Source organism: Saprolegnia parasitica, assembly GCF_000151545.1.
Source record: "Saprolegnia parasitica CBS 223.65 unplaced genomic scaffold supercont2.34, whole genome shotgun sequence".
NCBI lineage: Eukaryota > Oomycota > Saprolegniomycetes > Saprolegniales > Saprolegniaceae > Saprolegnia > Saprolegnia parasitica.
In genome coordinates this window covers 99,185-120,894 of record NW_012156428.1, presented here as the reverse complement: position 1 = coordinate 120,894, position 21,710 = coordinate 99,185, and the positions used below count along the sequence as shown (strand labels likewise).

Genomic DNA, 21,710 nt, shown 5'->3' with positions numbered 1-21,710 from the left:
CCGAGGGGCCGACCGCCGACCAGCCTCACACTGTGGGTCTCGCGCAACTACGCAACGGATTGAGTCGACAACGTGCGCGTGGCAGCTTGTATGGCACCCATCCCAGTGCATGGCGCCCGAGACTGACGGCGGTCGATGCCGCATCCTTGGTTTACCAAACCGCGAAGCCAGTGGAAGGCCAACCATGTCTTTAGACCTGCCGCCTCAAGGCAATGGAAGTACTAGTTAAATAGGCCGATACCACTCGATAGACAATCAGCACTTGTCCGATTGAGGCGTTTGCATGGCTCGGTTCTTTGTTTAGAGTTGAGCGCTGGTGGGACGACGACTTGTACATACTACAGTTTTGTGGTCGCTTGACGGGTGATGGCAGTGGGCATGATTGCGAGCGCCGGAGCAGCCTCGTGGACGCAAGATATCGCAGTCCATGACGCTTGACGGGCGTTAAGTGCCTCCCTTTGGGTGGCCATGTAGTACATGGTAGTACCTTGTTCACTACTCTAGTTCCATGGCCAGTACACTGCAGCACGACAACGCATGGTGCGGATCGATGTCAGCCAACGAGTGTTTGCGCTGCTGCGTGGGCGGATGTACGTGAGCAAGGTTGCACGGAGTGCGCGCTACTTTGGCCACCGCGATTGCGGGGTGGCACGACCTAGAGCTGTGACGACAGTATCAATATATCAGGACTTGCTCGTCGACACGAGCGTATAAAGCTAGTCCACTATGGTCTTTTGCTGACGCTGCATCGCTCCACGAGGTCAAGACGGCGATCGTCGCTTGGTTGGGCGTTCCCAACGACGTCGGGGTACTAGTAGCGTAGGTTAGCGACTCTCGACTATAGTCGTCGACTACTATTCAACTATACCTGCCTAGAGCAAAGGTTCACAACTCTTCGTACATCGATCCTGCCCCTAGGCCCCTTAGCGTGTTGGCAACGAACGGTCTGCGGGACTGCCAGCTCATACACTGGCGCTTTGTATGCCTTTACATCCGGATACGTGCCGGCCTCCGCTACGATCTTTGTCCGGATACGAGAAGTGGCACGGCCATGGGCATCTGGTCCCGAGCATGCTGCGGTGCAGACGTACAAGCCGACGACTGGCGGCGCCGTGGCCGCTCGCCCGCGCCTTCTGCAGCGCCGCGCCGCCGCACGATGGTCGCCTCGTCGCTTCGCAGAAGGTGGGCCACAAGCAGCTCGACTTCGTCGCCCTCAGTGACGCCAAGCAGCTGCAATTGCAGTCGCCGCCGACGGTCTCGCCGATAAAAGATGTCCTTCGCCGCGCGCAGCACCTTCCGTACTACCTCGAAGACCTCTTCTTGCCGCGTGACTACCAGACGTCGACGACGCACGACTACTTGCCGTACGCCAAGTGGCAGTTTGTCGGCAGCGTCGCTGGCACGGCCTGCGGCGTGCTCTCGATGCAGTCGCTCTTGTACGCGATTGGGCTCCAAAGCGGCGCGATCCCGATGGCCGCGGCCTTGAACTGGGTATGTCCTCGACCGTCTTTGTATATAGCAGAAGGCGAAGTGCGTGGCTAGGTCATCAAGGACGGCCTCGGGCAGTTTGGCGGCGTCCTTTTCGCGAGTCTTGTCAACCACCGCTTCGACTCGGACCCCAAGGTGCATGCATCTCAAGCGTATGCGCCGTAGACGATCATGTGCGTAGCGCTGGCGCGTCGTTTCGGCGCTCGCCATGGACGCAGCGACGCTCACAGAGATCCTCACGCCGCTTTGCCCCGCGTACTTTCTGCCGATGGCGGCCATGGCCAACGTACGTCGTCGCACACTCTAGCATGCCCAAGGGATGCGCTCGATAGGTCGCCAAGAACATTTCGTGGCTCTCGGCCAGTGCAACCCGTGCCGGCTTTCACTACTCGTTTGCCAAGACCGAGAACCTTGCCGACATTACCGCCAAGGCCGGGTCGCAGTCGATCGCGTCTTCGATCCTCGGTACGACACGCCTTTTCGCAGCATTTCACAGGTAGCTCGACCGTCTACGTAGGCACGGCGGTCGGAATTGCGATCTCGCCGATCATTGGCACGACCACGTCGCACGTGCCGGCGCGTTCTTCGTCCTCTCGTCCATCAACCTCTGGTCGCTCTACAACAGCCTCCGCGTCGTCTCGCTTCGTACGCTCAATCAGCAGGTAACGTCAAAACCATTTCAAAACCATCTCAAACCACCTCAAACCCATCTCAAACCCATCTCAAAACCCTCTCAAAATTGGATTCGTATAGCGGTTGAACCACATCCTCGATGCGTTCATTGCGACCGCTGCGATCCCGACGCCGGACACGGTGAGCGACCAAGAGCGGTTCGTCTCCAACTTGGTCTCGGGCAAAGCGTGCCATCTGCAGCACTCGCAACTCGAAGTGGCGTCTCGCCTCGACGCCGTGTACACGCCGTCGACGGTCGTCTGGCCAAGCGAGAAGTACCTTTTGCACGCCGACGTCGATGCGACGACGGCACATGCGACGGTGCATTTGCTCATTGAAGCGTCGGCGACGTCGCAAGATGTACTGGCCGCGCACCTCCACGCCCGGCTCTTCCAGACGTTGTACGAAGCCGCACCCGGCGCACCGACGGTCCCGATGCTCCACGCCAGCTACGCTACCGCGTCGGCGCAGCGCCGCCTCTTCCTCCAAGCCATGGACGCGAGCCCGTGGCACTGTGAAAACCTCTTGGTCGAAGAGACGCCGGCGCGATATACATTGCACAACCAATAAGATCTTTGTTCTTGACCATGAGATCGCAATTGGGCCTGACGACGAGCACCGTACCATGTAGTAGTGATGCTGGATATGTCTACCTCATGCGCGCCCTCTCGTCAGAAGCCTCCTCTTCGCCCCCGGAGTTCGTCGCAGAGGCGACCAAGCCAAGCCCACGAGGTGACCACGGTGCCAAGGCCCAAAGCAGTTGCTGTGTGGTTTGAAATCGCAGCCGAAATGACCCACCTTATGACTCGACAGAAACAGAAAATCATGATCGGTTGTGGCCAACGGGTTGTGACTGTGGCTGTTGAGGCCAACTGCCCCCAAGTGCTCCAAGGGTGCGCTTGCTGCCTCGGCCAACTGCCACTGAGATTTGATTGAGGTCGACTCGACGGTTTACGAGGCCTCTCTGTTGAGGTGTAGTATGGCCCGTCTCGAGCCCATGGTCGTGGTTCTTTTGTGCATCAGACACTGCATTGGCACGTGCGTCTGGTCACCGCGTGAGCTTTTAGTCAACTATCGTTCTTCTGAGGTGCGCCAACGATGCGGATCAGGTGCGCGAGAGTTGGAGAAAGGCCATCGAAGCACCGTTGCCCGTCGCTGAGAGATAAGCAAGCGTGGTCTGTCCCACGGAGGACGATTGAAGAACCAGGTGCGCGCGGCGGTCCGACGGCGATGGCGCCATGCCGTCGATGGGCTAGCTACTCGATTTGCCACCCATGGAAGGGAAATTTGAGATTGCACTTTGAGGTTGCCGTTGGCGGCGTCCAAGAAAGCTGATCCAGGAATCTGCCATCGAATCTCAAAGCGTAAATGAGGGTCTGGATTCATAGATAGACTAAACACATAAAACGGTGGCCGACCCGCTTATTCCGAGGCCACGGGCGAGGCCGGCGACGCGTTCTCGCTGTTGTTGTGCACGTCCTTGGCGTACTGGATCTTCTCCTGGAGGTACGCGACCGAGGACGAGACCATGTCCGTGCCCTTCTGGATCGCGCGCGCACCGAGGCCGCCCGTCACCTTGGCGTCCACGTCAAAGGCCTTCTGCGTGACCTGGTACTGGTCGTCGAGCTCCTTGGCCTTCTCGGTCGCGAGCTGCACCTTTTCGTGGAGCGTGGCCGAGAGGTTGTAGTACTGGTCGTAGGCCTCGACCGTCTGCACGACGCCGCCGGCGTATGCAATGGCCGACTGGCTCACGCCGGCCGCCTTGGCGCTGAGCTGCACCTGGAGCTCGTGCGCGTGTTCGCTGGCCGTGTGAATGGCGTCCGTCGTGCGCTGGCGCGTGGCGAGCGTCAAGTTTTCGACGCCCGTCTTGGCCTCACCGACCGCGTTCTTGAACTTGGCGTCGTAGACCGCAGCCTGGTCCTTGATGGTCGCGAGCGAGTCGGTGACCTGGACGAGCGCCGTCTGCACGAGCGACACGGGCTTCTGCGCCGCCGAGAGCGTGGTCGAGCGCAGCGTCTCGGCCGACTTCTTGAGCTCGTCGACGGCGTGGTTGGCCGACTCGATCGCGGTCTGGAGGTAGCCCGTGGCCGTCTCGCTGACCTTGTACTCGGCGTCGTAGGCCATGAGCTGCTTCTTGAGGTTCTCAAGGTACGTCTGCGTCTCCTGGATACCGCCCTCGACCGACGTCTGGAGCGACGCAAGGTGCTGCTGGGCTTCGGGCTGCTCGACGGTCATCGTAGTTCTTAGTCGAAAGGAAATGGGGAAATGGAAAGATAAGCGAGGCATCGGCTTGGCTCAACGACCAACATTGCCGTTGGCCTTTTTCTCCAATCGGCGCGTGCCAAAGCACGCTCCACCAATCACCGTTTGCTTTCTACTTTTCCGCCAATCCCAAGCAAGGTTGACAAATGACGCCGTGACGTCACGAGGTCCACTGCACGCTGTTGACGCAACAGCGCGACATGCGACGAAGTATACAAAGTCGCAATGAGATCGTGGGACACGGCGCCGGTGCCCGTCGTATTCGCTTAATCAGTACATCCGCCTCGTCCCTCGTGCGCCGGCGTTGCCAAGAACGCGCGCGCATCGGTGCCCCAATGCACCCGTTGCGACGACGCTGCTACCCTCATCTTTTAAAAGCGTCGACGCAGCAGCCACAGTCGACGCAGCAGCCACAGTCAACGGAGCAGCCACGAACGGTTCACGGCATCGGCTCGAAGATAACGCCATAGGTCCAACGGCTGCTGCTTGGAGCAGCGGATGGAACCGCTGCTGATCGTGTGAGATGTTTGAACATACTCTAAAAAATGCCACAAGTACTGTACATGTGCTAGTCAACTTCTGTGGACTGCGGGGTTTTGCGGCTGGGTGGAGATGGCATGCATGCACGCTGCGTTAGCGCGATTGCACACGACGTGCGCGGATTTATACGCATGGGCAGAAGATTCGAGGCCGCAGGTGACGTCGAAGCAGCTTGGTTGCGCGTCCTTGTGGTGGGTAGCCATCAAGTGCCAAAGCGACGTCCGCCGCTAGCTACTCGTTTAAGCGAATTGAAGGGTCGAGCGCTAAAATGAAAGCATGACGCGCCGGAACATGCGACGCGTCATGCCGAATCTTAAAAATGTGCGTGTTGACCGGAAGGAGGAGGCTGTCGATACATGCGTCTATACAGAGCGAGCGTCCACGCTACAGTAATATGCGTCGGCGGGTGCGAATTCCGCGGTTGTGGGCCGATTGCCCGCTGCGATCTGGTCCGCAACTACGAAATCGCTGCGTTCCGTCAGCGCGTGACGAGGTGCCGCCGTGACACACCATTGGCGCCAGGCTGCGCCACCGACACACCGTGCACGCGACCCAGCGCGTCGCTTGACATGGTGAGCGGCCAAAGAACTGAAAGAATTTTCGTGCATTTTCGCATAAAAGGCGCCAGAAATATAAATCAGAAACGGCAAACGGGGACAAACATCGGTTTTGCCCATGACGTGGCACATGCTACGACCACTTGATGGTATCTCCCAAAACAGCGAGCAAGCAACGGGAGACCTGTTTCTTTGCGAGATGTCGCGATGTTGAAAGCGACGTGTGAAGCATGCAGCGTCGCCTTCCTGAACCGTCCTCGACTTGAGAAAAGCCGCGTTGACGCAGCGAAAAAGTGCACGCCTTGCAACCGGTACGACGACGGACATGCCTCTTTGGTTCTGTCAATTGCATCGACGCGCGCGGAAAAGGCCACTACGAACTCTTCTATTGGATGTGATGCAGCATTTCCGTCTGCCTTTCGGCCGATCCCCTCGTTCGTGGATATGGCCACCGCGCGGATCACTGGATGCGCCGACGACGCGCAATTGTAGCGACCGGGACAGGACCGAATGCGCGTTCGGGTTACATAAACACCGCCTGTCCGGGCTCCCGGAAGGTCTCGTCATTGCTTCTCGTGTTAGGTATTCATGTAGCGTATCGATCCCGCCTGCAATTCCCGGGCGCGTTCTGCTTGCACCACTTTCGATACCTTTGGGTCCGACGCTCTACTTGGCCTTGGAAGCGCTCTTTTCTACCGCACCAGAATCTGATTGAAGCGCATCAGAAGTAGGGTCATTTGAGAATCTGGTTAGGGACCTGGTCCCTGGACGGTCCACATACTAGTATCGACGCGCCGTCTCCTCCACGCCGTTCCTACGTCTGCCGCCGCCAACGACAGAGCATTCGAACGCGTCGTCACCTTCTCGTTTGCTGATACCGTCAACGCCCGCTCGCAATCCTGCACGCCCGACGTGGGAAAATGGATAGCATTACATTAACAATCGCCGTGTCCGTACCTCGAACGCTAGAGCCACGCAGCAGGCGACCGCAGCCGCTGAAGAAACGACGGTTTGGGCGCCAACCCGCGGTGCAACTGGTCCCGCACAAAGCTCTTTTCTTCGCAAAGCAAGTGGGTGGTCCACGCATTTCGGAGCTTGTCGCGCTCGGCGTCGTCGGCACCACACGCCACGGGCGTGTGAAAGCAAAACCGGTTCCAATTCCGCAAGTGGAGGCACCAGAGGTCCATGGACGCCTTGGAGCTCGCAAGACACAAAAGCGGGTGTGCATCGCCGTCCATTGTGAGCCGGAAGAGGTGCAAATGGGGCATTGCAACGAGCTGGAGACGACGCTGCGAGAGGGAGATGGACCGCACGTGGGCCTTGGCGGGTGGCGGCGTGTACAACGACAGAGTGCCCTCGGTGAGCACGAGGTACCGGACGTTGGCTGCCTTTGTGATCGAATACGGGTCGTCGAAGACGAGCAGGTAGCCTTCCATCGCGTTCGAATGCAATTTGAATTTGAGAGAGACGCGTGCGATCGTCCATGTGCTAAGTATAGCGACCGACACTGTGGCAACCTCGTGGAGGTTGTGGATCATGATGGCGCCGCCAACGGCCGGTCATTGTCTGCGTTTGCGAGATAGTATGGTTGTCGTGCATTGAGTTTGGTGCCAAAGAGTAAGTGCTCGTATTAGTAGAACCAATGGTATGGTCGGCCTCGAAGAGTCTCTACGCCAATGCTGCAATCGAATATTTACTTGCTTGAAGTCTCCTGGCCTTTAAAAATCACATCGAAAGGTGAACACGGCGCTCATACAGTTTCCACGGGGCGTGCGATTGCCGCCTCCACGTTCGGAGGGTAGGTTGGTGGAGGATCGCGTCAATTCCCATGGTGATTGCACTTGAAATTTCAACTTCCAAGCTGTGTTGGACACGACTTGAGCATACTGCGTAAACGGCAGAGTAAGCCAACGGCTGTGACGATGCACATTCACATTCCAGAAGCAATGGCTTCGTGGCCACGTCGCCCAGAGACCCCTTTTCGATCATATCACGAGTAGACAGCGAATGCAAACTCTTTTCGATCATATCACGAGTAGACAGCGAATGCAAATGTGCACACAGACTGTACTAATAGAGCAACAGGCCGGCTACCGACGCAAGACGACCGACATTCGTTTGGAGCGGATCGTCGTCTTGGTGGGGCCCGTGCGCGATGCCGATGAGCGCTTGACCTTGTGCTTTCCGAAAAAGAGCGTGCGAACGCGGGAAAGAAAGCTCGGTGCTTTCAGCTTCTGCGGCGGCAGCGTCGGCCCCATACCTACGCCATACGCACCGTCGTCGTCGTCGGGCTCCAAATGAATGGAAAAGTCTACTGCGGTTGCGGGCGCTCGTTTGCGCCGACGTCGAGTTGAGGCGCAGAAGCATCGGTGTGTCAAAGTGCCGTGGCGCCGGCTCCGCCATCGAGAGCAACTAGGACGTATATCTGCAACCGAAATAAAGACAGTGTGTACATGACTGAGAGGCAGCGACGGGCTGCGCTGCATGGACGCAAAATCGACCACCACGAAACCATTCTCGACGCTGTGGACAACGGCCAAAAAGTATTTGGCGGTGAGCGGGTACCGGGCGAAGACTTTGGTGCCGGGTTCGAGGCTGCAGTGCTGCGCTTTTGGCTCGCAGAGCATTTTGTGCAGCGCCAGGTTGCCGTGGCACTCGTAAATCGCATGGTCGAGGGCTTCCCATCTAGAACAGATATGGCTCCCACGGCCAAATACTAGTGTGCTCGAAGGAGGGATTACCCCTGGACGCTTTCCCAGTTGGTCGTGATCGTTCCGCCGTTGCGTGGCAGCACTAGCGCAACCGTGACAGTCCGTTGGCACCGGATGTACCTACCGGACGCATCGTCGAGTGTCGTCATCACTGCGTACGGCACACCGGTGACAGTCTCGCCGCAGTCAAAAACGACCGTGTACGTCGGGTGCGACGCTTCCGACACCTGCCCCGAGCAGTAGCGCTCGAAGCGAGGATTCCACGCCAAGACATGATCGAGCGTAGCAAACGCTATGGGCTTCTCGATGCCCACTGGACGCACGTGGTCCAGAGGCACCTACCCAAATGCACTATGTAGTCTCCACCAATGATGACAAGTTCGTACGTGGGTGGCGAAGCTTCCGTTGGGAAACCGAACGTCGCACGTCTCCTTGGCCGTTGCGACCACCTGCGCGACGGCGTCGTTCTTGTGCGTCGGATTGCGCACAATGACTTGGTCGCCGATGGACACGTCGTTGCGATGGCGCAGCGTCGTCGGTTGTGGCGAGCTCGTCGTCTCGCCGGCCTGTTCAACTACACACCGTACCATGGCACCAAAGAAAGCCATGCACAAAAGTAGATCGTACATTTCCGGAGGTTGGCCACCGGCACGACCGTGTCGATATCCCCGTCGTCGAATTCGACCCAAACGACCGCACTGGATGCAATCTTGACAACAATACCGGGGAGCGTCGCGTCCACGACCAGCACCTGCATCGAGAACGGTGCTGTAAGCAGCGGCAGACCAAGGGTGCATCCATTCACACTCGAATGACTGTACCCTTGGGGCAGACGTACCCGCTCGTGAATCGAAAACTCGGCCGTGTCGGTTTGAACACAATATTTCTGGTCGCCGACGTCGTCGTCGTGCCAGCTAGCATACAAGAACGACCATAATTATGGAAGACAATCATAATGACGTTCGGGGATGGACGTACGGAGGTAGAGGCAGTAGCTTCTGGAGACGTACGTCGGTGAGCGCGATGGCGTTGGCAGTGTAGGGCAGCACGTCGCCTTCGATCGCCGTTGTGCGTCGCAGCAGCACGCTATGTTGCGGCGCGCTGTTGGCCTCCATCTAATCAACGCTCCTTTCATGTGCCCATTCGTCGCAGCCGGAATCGAGTCGACCATGAGGACGCGCGCGCCCGCGTAGTAGACGTCCAGCACGCTCTCGAGTTCTTGCCGCTGCGCGCTGAGCTCACGGCCCGTATCGATCATGTGTAGCGCACTGAGGCTGATGTTTTCATGCAAGACGCCACACATGTCTAGTGGATCGGTCCGTGGTATCCGCCATAAATACACCGACCTCGGACCGAGCACACGTCGTTGGCGTCGCCGTCGCACCGACCAAAGTACGACGGGAACGTCGAGACGAGAACACACGCGCCGTGGCTGTGGTGCAGGAGCGTTTGCCTGTGACGGCGTGAGGCGTCGATACACACACTCGTCAAAGAGCGTACTTGAGATCTTCCAAGTGGTCTTTGCAGCGGCGGAGTTGCGCCTTGTAGCTCTCTGCATGCTTGACGAGGAGCGCAATATCGACGGAGCCGAGTTCGGGCCCTACACCGCGTCACAAAGAGGACGTCGAGGCGCGTTGTACGTGACGCTGCCGGCGTCGACGCGGACGAGACGGCGCTGACATGACGCGATTGGCGCCAGGACGACGCGTCGCCACAGTCGGTGGCGGCGGTCGTTCGCACCAACTCGGGCTCGACGATGTCGCCATGGTCGGACGGCTGCGGAGAGGTCCCGCTGGGCACGGAGACGGCGGATTCTTTCGCTTTGGGTGACACGTTGAGAGCAGGAAGCTCCACGGGAGCCACGGACGGAGGCGCTGCGAGCCGCGCCTCGGCGACGTCGATGAGCACCACGGCATTGTCGAGGACGACCGCGTAGTATTGCGGCGCGGTGGCAAACAGAACGGTGCCCGGATACGAGCTATACCGCAGTCGTGAGCACATACATGCTTCTCATCGTAGGAGCGTCTACTCGGTGTCGTCGTGGACGACGACGTTGTCGCCGGCGCGCCACCGGGACAGTTGACACCGATTGAGGGATCGCAGTTGCCGCGTCGACGCTCGTTGTAGGCTCCGTGGCGCCTTCGTCGACGACGTCGGCTACGCATATTCTCGTCGTCGACGACTCCTTTGCAAAAGTCTACCGGTAGTATCGGTGCCACGGGTGGCACCTCCAAGCTTTGGCGCTTCGCGCGGGCTTGGGCGATGCTTTCGCGTCGAACCGCCGACACGGCGCGCTCCTCGGCGTCCATTTGCTTGATCAGTTGCACCGTGGTGCCTTTGACGCCGATTTGGCGCGTCTGGAGCGCCTGCTGGAGCCGCGGACTCATCCCGCGCGAAGTAGCGTTGACGCTGAGACGGCGGGTCGGGCTTGGCGCGCTTGACGGAAGAATCTCGACGGACAATCGCTTGGGCTTGGCGGGCGGCGGCGCCGTCGGCGTGAGGCTCGAACGCCCGCGCTCGGCCCTCGACATGGTCTAGAAAGTGCGCTGGCGGTTACCACGGGCACATGTATTTTGGGTCGAACACAGATAGCGTGTTCTACATCATCCGTATTTGATTAGTCATTGGCTTGGCGCATTCGGATCACAACGTGTCGTCTCTTTTCAAGTCGGTCAACCGACGACTAGACCGCCCACAGCTACCGCCCACAGTCTCTCACGCTCAGTGCTCTTGGCCGCCACCGTCGTCGTCGCACCACCACCACTGTCTCATCAGGCGGTCCGATAACCCCCTTACTTTCGGAGCTTTTGCGAAGTGGCCAAAAACGTGCAAACTCAAAGACACATACAGCATGCGCTTGCAGTTTTGTGGGATCTCTGGGTCGTCTGCAAGTACACGAACGTTCAACATATATTTATTTGCGGGGCGCAGAGCGTGCAGATGCATGGATCATGGGTGCACCGAACCACCCAGCTCCCGCTCGGCGACCCACCATCGCGAGCCTCCGACGCATCGCGAAGACGTGCGAAGACGGCCTCTCAGACGACGTGCCTTCAACCAATTAACGTTGGCGCGGTACGAATAATAGCCTAATTCGTGCCTGTATTTCAAGTTTGCGCGTTCGTCACCGTCTTACTACAGTAGACGCATGTTGTCGTGTCAGTTTAGCGATTATTTCTTTTCTTTAGATGGATAATATTGTCATACATACCATCGCATCCATTGCTACAACAAAACAGTACGACGCCGACATGCGTAATCCGAGGACCCGGTTGGTACGAATTACGGATAAACGACAAGCGGTTGAAGTAGGCCTCCGGATACGCTGCCCGTGCCCCGATCGCAAATCTTTCAGATAGCAAAAGCATGGCCTGGCCACGCTTCGCCCTTGCGCTGTGGGCCTGCGCCGTCGCGCTGGTCGCCGCCGATGTGCCCACGACGACACCGGGCTTTGTCTACAAGGGCGGCCTCGCGACGGCGCCCGTCCAGCTCGAGATCTTCATCGACCTCGTGCGTAGACCACCGCGTCTCATTGTAGCTCACCAACCATCTCGACTAGCTCTGCCCGTACTCCAAGGCCGCGTATCCGGCCATGAAGAAGCTCGAGGCGGCGTTCAAGGGCTCGGACCTGCGCATCACGTTCCAGGTCCTGCCACTGCCCTTCCACAAGCACGCGTTCACGGTCGCGCAGTCGGCGGCGACGCTGGTAATAGACGATCGTATCGCATCACGCATGACCTACGCTGCGCCATGTACTAGACGCATGTGCTCGGTATCCAGACGTTTCCGCCGTGGCTAGAGACAATCTACGCGAACCAAGACCGCCTCTACAACGCGCCCACGAAGGACATGACCGCGGTTCAAGTCGTCGATCTGCTCTTTGACTGGGCGAGCACCGCCTTTCCCAAGCTAACGAAAGAAGCGTGGTCGGCGCAGATGACGGGCCATGGCGGCAGTGACATGGACGAGAAGACGCGTCAGCTCTTCCGCTACTCGCTGGCCCACGGTGCGCTCCTCGATGCGACGACGATCCAGTGCATGATACAGAGTGTGTACTAGGCATTAGCGGCACGCCCATGTTTTACCTCAACGGCGTGCACTACGACGCTGCCGATAGCTCGTGGAGCTTTGAGCAGTGGCGCAAGACGATCCAGGCGCTTGTCGACGCCAACACGCCGGCGACCCAGCACGACGTCGACACATCGGCTGGTAATACGTGGATGAGTTGCAATATGGCACGCTCACGAGCGCTGGTAGCGATGCTCATGGCGTCGTCGCGCCGACTGCCCTCTCGCCGCGTCTATCACGGCGACGTGACGGACGGGATCTGCGACGGCGCCGGCCACGCCTGTGAGTTCTTTCACCAGCAGACCATGTGCTGCTCGGCCGACGAAGTGTGCATCGTCCAGCACGGCTGCAAGGCCTTTGCGTAAGGCTAAGGTTGCGGTACTGCATCGGTCGTCGCTCAAAGAGCGGTAGCTACAAGCCTTGACATCACATTATGAGCTTGCTAAGTGGACCTATATCGCTGGCACTCTAAGAACAAAACCTGATTGGTCCTAAAGGAGGCGGATGGAGTTTCTTTGTCAAAGGGTGGTGTTGAAAAACACCAGTGTGGGGTGGTGACGGGCTACGTCACCGGGGGCGACTTAAGAGCGCTCGCCACGGATGCGGCGAGCGAGCTGGATGTCCTTGGGCATGATCGTCACACGCTTGGCGTGGATCGCACACAAGTTGGTGTCCTCAAAGAGGCCAACGAGGTAAGCCTCCGAGGCTTCCTGGAGAGCGAGGACGGCCGAGCCCTGGAAGCGCAGGTCCGTTTTGAAGTCCTGGGCGATCTCGCGGACAAGGCGCTGGAAGGGCAGCTTGCGAATGAGGAGCTCGGTCGACTTTTGGTAGCGACGGATCTCACGGAGCGCGACCGTACCCGGGCGATAGCGGTGGGGCTTCTTGACACCGCCGGTCGCCGGCGCACTCTTGCGTGCGGCCTTGGTGGCGAGCTGCTTGCGGGGCGCCTTGCCACCGGTGGACTTGCGAGCGGTTTGCTTGGTGCGGGCCATCTTGAGTAGTAGTGTTGTTGTTGTCGAAGGAACTTTCGAAATGAGCAAAGTGAGATGATACGCGTTCAAAAAGGCGGGGCAGCGGCCGAGTAGTCTCTCCCGAAAACTTTCCGCCAATGAAATGCGTTTTGTTCCCGCCAAGTGCGTGGATTGGTCGACATGGCGCATGGTCGCTTGGGATTGGTTGAACTGCATAGGGAGCGCGCCAGAACGTGGCATTGACGGCGGTGCGGCGATCGTCGATAAGCTATCTACTTGATAGAGCGAATATTGCATCAGGATGTATATACCAAGGGTGACACCGTTGTGTGTATTACTGACACCAGTAGCCTACTGGTGGCAGTAGGGACACAGCGTGCTTTTCTAAAACGAAGCGACTGCGAGGAATCTGCACCCCCCTTTCGAGCACCCGGATATACACCGTGATTTCTCCTGCGAGGTTGGCTAGCCGCATGGCCTAGCCGTGCGGTTATTGTCTCTTCGTCCACACTTGCCGTTGGATCTGTGAGCCTTTATCAAAATTTCCGCCAATCCAAAGAGCTCTTTGACTGCACCACCAGCCAATCGAAACTCATCTGACAGTCTTGGCGCCTCTCGCCAACATCAATCACTTTCAATTTCAACAAGCACAACAACAACAACATGTCTGGTCGTGGCAAGGGCGGTAAGGGTCTCGGCAAGGGCGGTGCGAAGCGCCACCGCAAGGTCCTCCGCGACAACATCCAGGGCATCACCAAGCCCGCCATCCGCCGTCTCGCGCGCCGTGGCGGCGTCAAGCGCATCTCGGGCTTGATTTACGAAGAGACGCGCGGCGTGCTCAAGGTCTTCCTCGAGAACGTCATCAAGGACTCGGTCACGTACACGGAGCACGCGCGCCGCAAGACGGTGACGGCCATGGACGTCGTGTACGCGCTCAAGCGCCAGGGCCGCACGTTGTACGGCTTTGGCGGCTAAGTCTGAAGCGATAGCGACGCAAGGTCGCTCACCCCACTGGTGTTTTTCAACACCACCCGTTCCACAGGAATACATCTTCTATCTTTTACGCCCGAAGCCGTTCTGTTATTACGGTGTTGAAGAAAGCACCTACTAGTATAAAGCACGTGCATCGACGCAGGGAAAAAGCCATGCGCAGAGTCACTGGTGCTATAAAACGCAGTGGGTGGGCCAGTGGTTTCGCAAGGACACGCTTGGACACGTCTCAACACGGCTAAAACCTACGGTTCGAATCAACTCGGATTGTAGTAGAACCATGACGAAACTCAACACAAGAAATCTCCATCTCTCGGCTCGTAGCGCGTAGGGACTGGTAGCAGCGGACCGACAACGAGTAGAACGCAAGCTTGCTTCTTGGATATCGCCGTCACATCCGTCATAATGACATGCGATTCTTTTCTCTCGTACAAGCTACGTTTACCTCATCGTCCTCTGTTCTTTCTTGGACGAGGGTGAACGCGATTCTTGTCATCGCCCATGCAGCGAGACCGCTGGCCGCCGCGCTCCTCATTAGGTTGACCCGAGGGCCATCGCTTGTCGTCGTCCTCGACATAAAGCCACCAAATATTTGGTTGCTCGAGGCGCGATCCAGCGGTTGCCAGCACAACGTATTGCTGTCGATGTGTCTAGCACACTTTCACCACCATTCAGCTGATGTCTTCAGCCATGGAACACACACCATAGTCCACGGTGTGAAGATTAGCAGCGAGAGTAGTGCAATCGTTGGCAACGCCATCGTTTGCGGGGACTTTTACCTCGGTCGTTCAGAACCGCAATGCGATTTGATGCCAAAGGCATTCTGTGGGTTGGCGCCTCTCGTCCTAGCCAGCTTCTTGCGCCGCAATCTCGCACGATGTACGGCATCGAACTCTTTGCGCATCGGTGATAAGAACTCTTGTCGAGTCGAGAGCAACACGATGCCTCTAAAGAGAGTACAAAGGATCGAAGCGAGGCGTTTCCGATAACTACTGACTGCCGGCGCGAGTGCACAGTGCTTTTTGAAAAGCTATGAGGAGAAGTCAATCCCACGGGACTCAAGCATCCTCGCTCGTTGCCTTGGCAGAGATTTCACGCCCACGGTTCAGCAACGACGCGCGCCATTTGCGCTGCGAGTCTGTTTTCAACTCTACGTTTCGGATCCTCGGCCGCTTGAATCCTAAAATTGAGTTACATTTTCAAATTCAGTGCGAACGCTATATCAAACATATATATATAGTGTTTTAAAAGTATTATATAGTGTACTTTTTACAAAAACACGCTGTGGCGATTAAATTTACCGTACAAATACGTTAAAAGCTTTAAAACTACGATATATTATGCGGAAGCATCTGCTTTTATGCGGATTTCTACGCGCCATGCAGAATTGGCACTGATACATTGGCCTTTGCTCATGTAAGGGTGCAATTTACATCAGGAATGTCTAAAATACTTTCGTAGCAATGTAAGATTTACGGTAGAACAGAGCAAGACCGTACTTTTACAGGATCAAATTCTACAGTACAGTTCAGTTCTACTTTGTTTTCAAAGTTGACATCACAAATGACTTTGATGATCGTATGTGACCACGTCCGTTGACTCGGGATGTCGGCCAGAAACTCGAATTGAGTTTTGAGTTGCTGGCTCTTGATGAACGTCCACCGTTGCTATTCCAAGACGGTGTGAGCGGACGCTGGTGTTATGAGAAGTCATTTGCCCATTTCTATTTTATCCTTATCGTTTTCTCCTCCTTTGATTTCTATAATGTCATGTCCACTTTCAAAGCGCTTTTTCAAACGAGCAAACATATATTCCATTGAGCCTACTCGGTAGCTCCAAGGTGTATGACGCACACCGTCGACATGCGAGGAACCTTACTTTGCCTTGTCCCATGAACGCTCGGTCGCCACTTCAATGCTCACGACCCAAGTCGATATGTACTGGCGATGCATCTCCGATTCGCGGCTAACGGACGTGGATATATCGATGTCCGTACCAGACCTCTGGTTGCGCAGTTGCATCGTGAAGATTGGGCTGCGCTCAATAATGGTATTTATTGTCTCTCGGAAAGAGCAAGCACACCGGTCATAGTTTCCGATCTTCTTACGCGCTTGCGTCTGGTATTGTCTTTGGCTCGAACGCAACAACCGTGTCTTCCGCACGACGCTGACGCAACTTTCCGCTGCCGCACTCGCTATCCAGGCAGCTTCTATCGCACGACTGCATGTCCGGCACTTGGCTCGTCGCGCTGTGGTGCCATCTCTTGACGCGTCGCTGGTTGCTCTCCGTGACGACCCCTGGTGTGCACGCTGCCTAGTCAATCTCGAATCACGACCACTAACGCTCCTCGCTGAAGCACCGGCCAAGCCTCACAAGCGCTTTGTTGTTGATTCTTGGGTCGCTATCCATGCGCGCAGCTCGATCTTGGGGTTGCCTGAATTGGCTCTGTCTAGTGTAGAAAGCATATTGCAGAAGCACTTTCCATTCCTCATGTGTTGGGTGGTGTTGAAAAACACCAGTGGGGTGAGCGACCTTGCGTCGCTATCGCTTCAGACTTAGCCGCCAAAGCCATACAACGTGCGGCCCTGGCGCTTGAGCGCGTACACGACGTCCATGGCCGTCACCGTCTTGCGGCGCGCGTGCTCCGTGTACGTGACCGAATCCTTGATGACGTTCTCAAGGAAGACCTTGAGCACGCCGCGCGTCTCTTCGTAAATCAGGCCCGAGATGCGCTTGACGCCGCCACGGCGCGCGAGACGGCGGATGGCGGGCTTGGTGATGCCCTGGATGTTGTCGCGGAGGACCTTGCGGTGGCGCTTCGCACCACCCTTGCCGAGACCCTTGCCGCCCTTGCCACGACCAGACATGTTGTTGTTGTTGATGTTGCTGTTGAAATTGAAAGTGATGCGAGTGATGATGAGCGGGAAGAATGCATCGCTCGATTTGATTGGACACCAGGAGCGGTTGGCGCATCGGATTGGTAGCTGGATGTAAATATTCCACCAATGAGTTCCACTTTATTTGAAATTAGACCAATCACACACGATCCGGTTACCGCGATCGCGCCAAACGCTCTGCCATGAGCACTTTCAATTTCAACAGCAACATCAACAACAACAACATGTCTGGTCGTGGCAAGGGCGGCAAGGGTCTCGGCAAGGGTGGTGCGAAGCGCCACCGCAAGGTCGCGACAACATCCAGGGCATCACCAAGCCCGCCATCCGCCGTCTCGCGCGCCGTGGCGGCGTCAAGCGCATCTCGGGCTTGATTTACGAAGAGACGCGCGGCGTGCTCAAGGTCTTCCTTGAGAACGTCATCAAGGACTCAGTTACGTACACGGAGCACGCGCGCCGCAAGACGGTGACGGCCATGGACGTCGTGTACGCACTCAAGCGCCAGGGCCGCACGTTGTACGGCTTTGGCGGCTAAGTCTGAAGCGATAGCGACGCAAAGTCGCTCACCCCACTGGTGTTTTTCAACACCACCCAACACATGAGGAATGGAATGTGGGTCTGCAATGTACTGCATAGTAGTAACTATAGGCTGTCGACTTCCAAATGCACGTGCATTCGCAGAGACGTGGTTGAAAACTTTAGTGCGGTTGCAACTGCATCTGGTCCCAACGTCTGCGCGAGACACGCAACTCAGATCTTGTATCCGAGTCCCGGATAATCAGCCTCGGAGCGCACTAATATAAGGCTTCAACAACAGCTACACGCTCCTTCGTAGCACGTCGCATCACCGTCAGCTTTCAAGGTCGGCAATCGAATAACCAGTAGAGTCCTCTAATTGACGGTACGGGTGAAGCTACTTTACTGCAGCATGGCCATGCCATATCGCTGGCGCAACGACCTTGCACCCACTGCCTTGCATCCAAACGCGCTGCAGTGGTCGTAGGTCCTACACTATGCAGTCCCACGCAAGCCACTTCATTGTCGTCGTCGTTGGACTCGAATCATTTTCACTTTTCCCATGCACCAGCGACTCACGGTCGCTGCCCTCCTCGCCGTGTCCACGATGGCCCTCGACCTCTCGCCGACGGAGCGGGCGTCGCTGACACTCGAACTTGACGCGTGGAACCAAGTGTTTGGCCCGTCGTATTTGCCGCGCGGCGTCGATGCCACCAACACGGACGACCTCCTCGGGCGGTTGCAGGCGTCCAAGGCCGCAATGGCTTTGCTGCAGGCAACGCAGCCGTACGCGACGTTCGAACTTGGTCGTTTTGCCCTGTATTCGCTCGAAGAGTTTCGAGCCCAGCTTCGCACGACGCCCAAGCCACCGCACGACAATGTCCCTCGACTCGTGGACCGCGGCGTCGGCGCCTCCAACGGTACCGTGGACTGGTCGACGACCCGGTGCATGAACCCGGTGCAAGACCACGGCAAGTGCTCGGCGGGGTGGGTCTTCTCGGCGACGGCCGTCGTCGAAGCCGCCCACTGCATTGCGACCGGGACGCTGCTGGATGTGTCGGAGCAGGACGTTGTGAGCTGCGATCGCGACCTCTTTGACGACGGCTGCAACGGAGGAGTCGAGTTTACGGCTCTGGACTGGATCTCCAAGCAAGGTATTTGCCTCGCCAACGACTACCCGTACACGTCCGGCGTCGACGGCAAGAACGGCGAGTGCCAAACGACGTGCAAGAAGCAGCCGCTCGCTATCAACAGCTTTGACTTTGCGATTGGCGAGCCGGCGCTCGAGGCGGCGCTTTCCGTGCAGCCCGTCGCGGTGGAAGTCGAGGCCGCCAACTATGCGTGGCTGCTCTACAAGGACGGCATTGTCACCAAGTGCCCCGGAAACGACGTCGACCACGTTGCCGTCGCCGTCGGGTTCGGTGTCGAGAAGGGCGTCAACTACTTCAAGGTCCGCAACTCGTGGGGCGCCAACTGGGGCGAGGCAGGCCACATCAAGCTCCAGCGCGGCGTCGGCGGTACTGGCGTATGCAAGGTGGCCGAGCTCCCGACGTTTCCGATCATGACGACGACACCTGCTCCAACAACGAAACCGGCCTGCTAACGTTGGGCGTCCTGCTTGAAACCCCATAAATTTTTTGTACTTGACAACTATTCGTACTTTGTTGCCACGCATGAAAGCTTGAAATACGCGGCTGGAGTGCATACAACGTCGCAGTCACAGTGGCGAATGGCCATTGGAAAAAGCACTCGTGTACTAACCCTACACCTAGAGAGACCTTCAATCTCGCTCGCAAAGCAAACGCTATACGCCGCCGACGAAATGGACAGCGCGCAACATCGGTGTCGTCGCGTACAGCGCCGCGCTGACTGCCGCTTGTTCAACACAACGAAACACGCATACAAGTTGGTACCAACGGGCAACCTTGCCGTGGATAGCATGGGTCAAACGACTATATTTGCGCATTGAGCCGGATAGTACACATCTTTACGGTTGGCGACGATATCAACATAGAGTTGGTCGAAAAACGTCATCGACTTAGCACGCGGGCTTGGTCGGGACGGGCGCCGTCGTCGGCATTGGCGTGCCCTTGAGCTTGGGGTAGATCGGGAACTCGGCAACGTTGCACATGCCCTTGCCACCGACGCCGCGCTGGAGCTTGATGTAGCCCTTGTCACCCCACGCCGCACCCCACGAGCTGCGGACCTTGAAGTAGTCGACGCCGTTCTCGGCGCCGTAGCCGACGACGAGCACCGAGTGGTCGAGTGTGTTGCCCGGGCACGACGTCACGACGCCGGACGTGTAGTGCTGCCACGCGTCGTTGGCGGCGATGACGGCCGCCGTGATGGGCTGCTTGAGCAACGCCGTTTCCAACTTGAGCTCGCCGGTCGCCCACGCGTGGCCTTCGACGGCGAGCATTTGCTTCTTGCAGGTCGTCTGGCACACGCCGTTCGTGCCGTCGGAGCCGGACGTGTACGGGTAGTCCTTGGCGAGGCAGATACCGTTCTTCCCGATCCAGTCCATGGCCGTGAACTCGAGGCCGCCGCGGCAGCCTTCGTCGAGCTGGTCACGGTCGCAGCTCACAACGTCCTGCTCCGACACGTTGAGCAGCGATCCAGTCACGATGCAGTGGGCAGCCTCGACCGACGCCGTCGTCGAAAAGACCCACGCCGACGAGCACTTGCCTTGGTCCTTGACCGGGTTCATGCAACTGGTCGCCGACCAGTCGAGGGTGCCGTTGGCACCGCCGACGCCGCGGTCCTCCACCCGCGGCGCGTCCTGAAGCAGCGCAGCACCCGGCGCAAACGAACGGCGAAGGTAGTTCTGGAACTCTTTGGCCGAGTAGAGCGAGAAGGGCCCGATGCCGAACGTCGCCGTCGGCTGCTCCTTGGAGACGGCAGCGATCGCATCCTTGGCTGCCTGGAGACGCACGAGGAGGTCCTCCGTGTTGGCCGCGTCCACGCCCGTGGGCAAGTACGACGGGCCAAAGGCCTTGTTCCACTGGTTGAGCTCGGCGACGAGCGCGTCGCGGTCCGCAGCGACGAGGGTGAGAGCAGCCGTGGCGAGGAGAATGCGTTGCATGGCAGAGGCGAATTGAACAATGAGCGTTGGGAATTGGCTTTGGCGGTTTGGACGATGGGATGTATTCTGATTTTCTGAGTTGATCCATGTTGGCGGCTTGGTACACCGTGGGAGCTGTGTTCGAGCACGTTTGGACGACGTGGGACACATTGTATCGGCGCCCGGATGCTACAGTGCACCCCTTGCAAGCGTGGTCGTGTCTTCTAAAGGACTTTGGGTTCCATTATTCTGCAACATTTCTTATGCTAACGTTTTCAAGACTGTTCTAGTTTGTCCACAAGTTTGTAAATGGCCGCTTTGCCAGATGAGCTGCAGCATGTTGAAATGCATCCGATTCTAGTGTTGTGGCGTGCATCAGAGTGCGAAATAAAGACTCGTAGACGTGCACGTAAACTGTGTGACGCAAAGCAATTGCACCAGACCAACCTGAGAACCAAATTCTGAGTTGGCGGCAAATCATCCTCGCCAACGCTTGGGTTCTGTTCGCTGCTCGTCGGTGCGTCTCCTCGGGCACTCTTGCCTTCTCTTCTTGACGAGGGGTCCATGAGGGAACAACGAGCTGCAAAAAAGATAGATTTGGGCACGTACACAATGGGGGTTTTCACTTGGAAATAGTATTTGTTTTCATCACAAGGAACCTCCCATCCCACGCGTTTGTCACACCTCCAATTCAACGTGGGCGAAGTGGGCGTGGTTTTCAAACGCTCCGGCCAACCATCATCTCTCGTTGCGAAATCAGATTGGACGCTGGAGCGACTTTGCTATGCCTGGTAACAGTTGTACCGTCGTGGTATCGAGTATCTTTACCGTTGTCTCTGCAACGGGATTAGATGAACGCGCCCTGCCCACGGCCGCACATTTCGCGCCCTACAGCGCCGCGCGAACCCGTGGCGATAAGTGCACACAATACGATCTGTATCAGCTTATCAACTTGATACACTGAATCATGCAGACATGAT

At 57.5% G+C, this 21,710-nt stretch overlaps 10 protein-coding genes across 10 annotated transcripts; 4 read left to right on the top strand and 6 right to left on the bottom strand.

Annotated features, from left to right (window-relative positions):
* Positions 1–1,071: 1,071 nt before the first annotated feature.
* Positions 1,072–2,730, top strand: SPRG_20489 (hypothetical protein; the record flags this gene model as incomplete). The annotated part of the gene is made up of 6 exons (XM_012347191.1): positions 1,072–1,491; positions 1,543–1,623; positions 1,670–1,774; positions 1,821–1,939; positions 2,006–2,150; positions 2,242–2,730. 6 exons carry the CDS (start codon positions 1,072–1,074, stop codon positions 2,728–2,730), a joined length of 1,359 nt encoding a protein of 452 aa, XP_012202581.1.
* Positions 2,731–3,582: 852 nt separating this feature from the next.
* SPRG_20488 (hypothetical protein) lies at positions 3,583–4,395 on the bottom strand (the record flags this gene model as incomplete). Its single annotated transcript, XM_012347190.1, has 1 exon — positions 3,583–4,395. One exon carries the CDS (start codon positions 4,393–4,395, stop codon positions 3,583–3,585), a length of 813 nt encoding a protein of 270 aa, XP_012202580.1.
* Positions 4,396–6,484: 2,089 nt separating this feature from the next.
* SPRG_20487 (hypothetical protein) lies at positions 6,485–6,955 on the bottom strand (the record flags this gene model as incomplete). The annotated part of the gene is made up of 1 exon (XM_012347189.1): positions 6,485–6,955. One exon carries the CDS (start codon positions 6,953–6,955, stop codon positions 6,485–6,487), a length of 471 nt encoding a protein of 156 aa, XP_012202579.1.
* A 654-nt stretch (positions 6,956–7,609) lies between these two features.
* SPRG_22207 (hypothetical protein) lies at positions 7,610–10,761 on the bottom strand (the record flags this gene model as incomplete). The annotated part of the gene is made up of 15 exons (XM_012347244.1): positions 7,610–7,779; positions 7,835–7,931; positions 7,973–8,204; positions 8,261–8,312; positions 8,355–8,568; positions 8,617–8,804; positions 8,858–8,981; positions 9,069–9,144; positions 9,209–9,345; positions 9,399–9,535; positions 9,577–9,683; positions 9,731–9,830; positions 9,871–10,208; positions 10,260–10,387; positions 10,432–10,761. The coding sequence occupies 15 exons, from the start codon at positions 10,759–10,761 to the stop codon at positions 7,610–7,612; spliced, it is 2,430 nt and encodes an 809-aa protein (XP_012202634.1).
* An 835-nt stretch (positions 10,762–11,596) lies between these two features.
* SPRG_20484 (hypothetical protein) lies at positions 11,597–12,663 on the top strand (the record flags this gene model as incomplete). Its single annotated transcript, XM_012347188.1, has 5 exons — positions 11,597–11,740; positions 11,790–11,936; positions 11,990–12,236; positions 12,290–12,439; positions 12,488–12,663. The coding sequence occupies 5 exons, from the start codon at positions 11,597–11,599 to the stop codon at positions 12,661–12,663; spliced, it is 864 nt and encodes a 287-aa protein (XP_012202578.1).
* Positions 12,664–12,879: 216 nt separating this feature from the next.
* Positions 12,880–13,318, bottom strand: SPRG_07888 (histone H3; the record flags this gene model as incomplete). Its single annotated transcript, XM_012347160.1, has 1 exon — positions 12,880–13,318. Exon 1 carries the CDS (start codon positions 13,288–13,290, stop codon positions 12,880–12,882), a length of 411 nt encoding a protein of 136 aa, XP_012202550.1. The 5' UTR covers positions 13,291–13,318.
* Positions 13,319–13,899: 581 nt separating this feature from the next.
* Positions 13,900–14,340, top strand: SPRG_07887 (histone H4). Its single transcript, XM_012347159.1, has one exon. The coding sequence runs from the start codon at positions 13,933–13,935 to the stop codon at positions 14,242–14,244; it is 312 nt and encodes a 103-aa protein (XP_012202549.1). The 5' UTR covers positions 13,900–13,932; the 3' UTR covers positions 14,245–14,340.
* Positions 14,341–16,814: 2,474 nt separating this feature from the next.
* On the bottom strand, positions 16,815–17,128 carry SPRG_07886 (histone H4; the record flags this gene model as incomplete). Its single annotated transcript, XM_012347158.1, has 1 exon — positions 16,815–17,128. A coding segment is annotated over one exon (314 nt), but the record flags the coding sequence as incomplete, so codon positions are not given.
* A 210-nt stretch (positions 17,129–17,338) lies between these two features.
* Positions 17,339–17,688, top strand: SPRG_07885 (histone H4; the record flags this gene model as incomplete). The annotated part of the gene is made up of 2 exons (XM_012347157.1): positions 17,339–17,387; positions 17,432–17,688. The coding sequence occupies 2 exons, from the start codon at positions 17,339–17,341 to the stop codon at positions 17,686–17,688; spliced, it is 306 nt and encodes a 101-aa protein (XP_012202547.1).
* A 2,019-nt stretch (positions 17,689–19,707) lies between these two features.
* Positions 19,708–20,751, bottom strand: SPRG_20483 (hypothetical protein; the record flags this gene model as incomplete). Its single annotated transcript, XM_012347187.1, has 1 exon — positions 19,708–20,751. One exon carries the CDS (start codon positions 20,749–20,751, stop codon positions 19,708–19,710), a length of 1,044 nt encoding a protein of 347 aa, XP_012202577.1.
* Between the last annotated feature and the right edge of the window lie 959 nt (positions 20,752–21,710).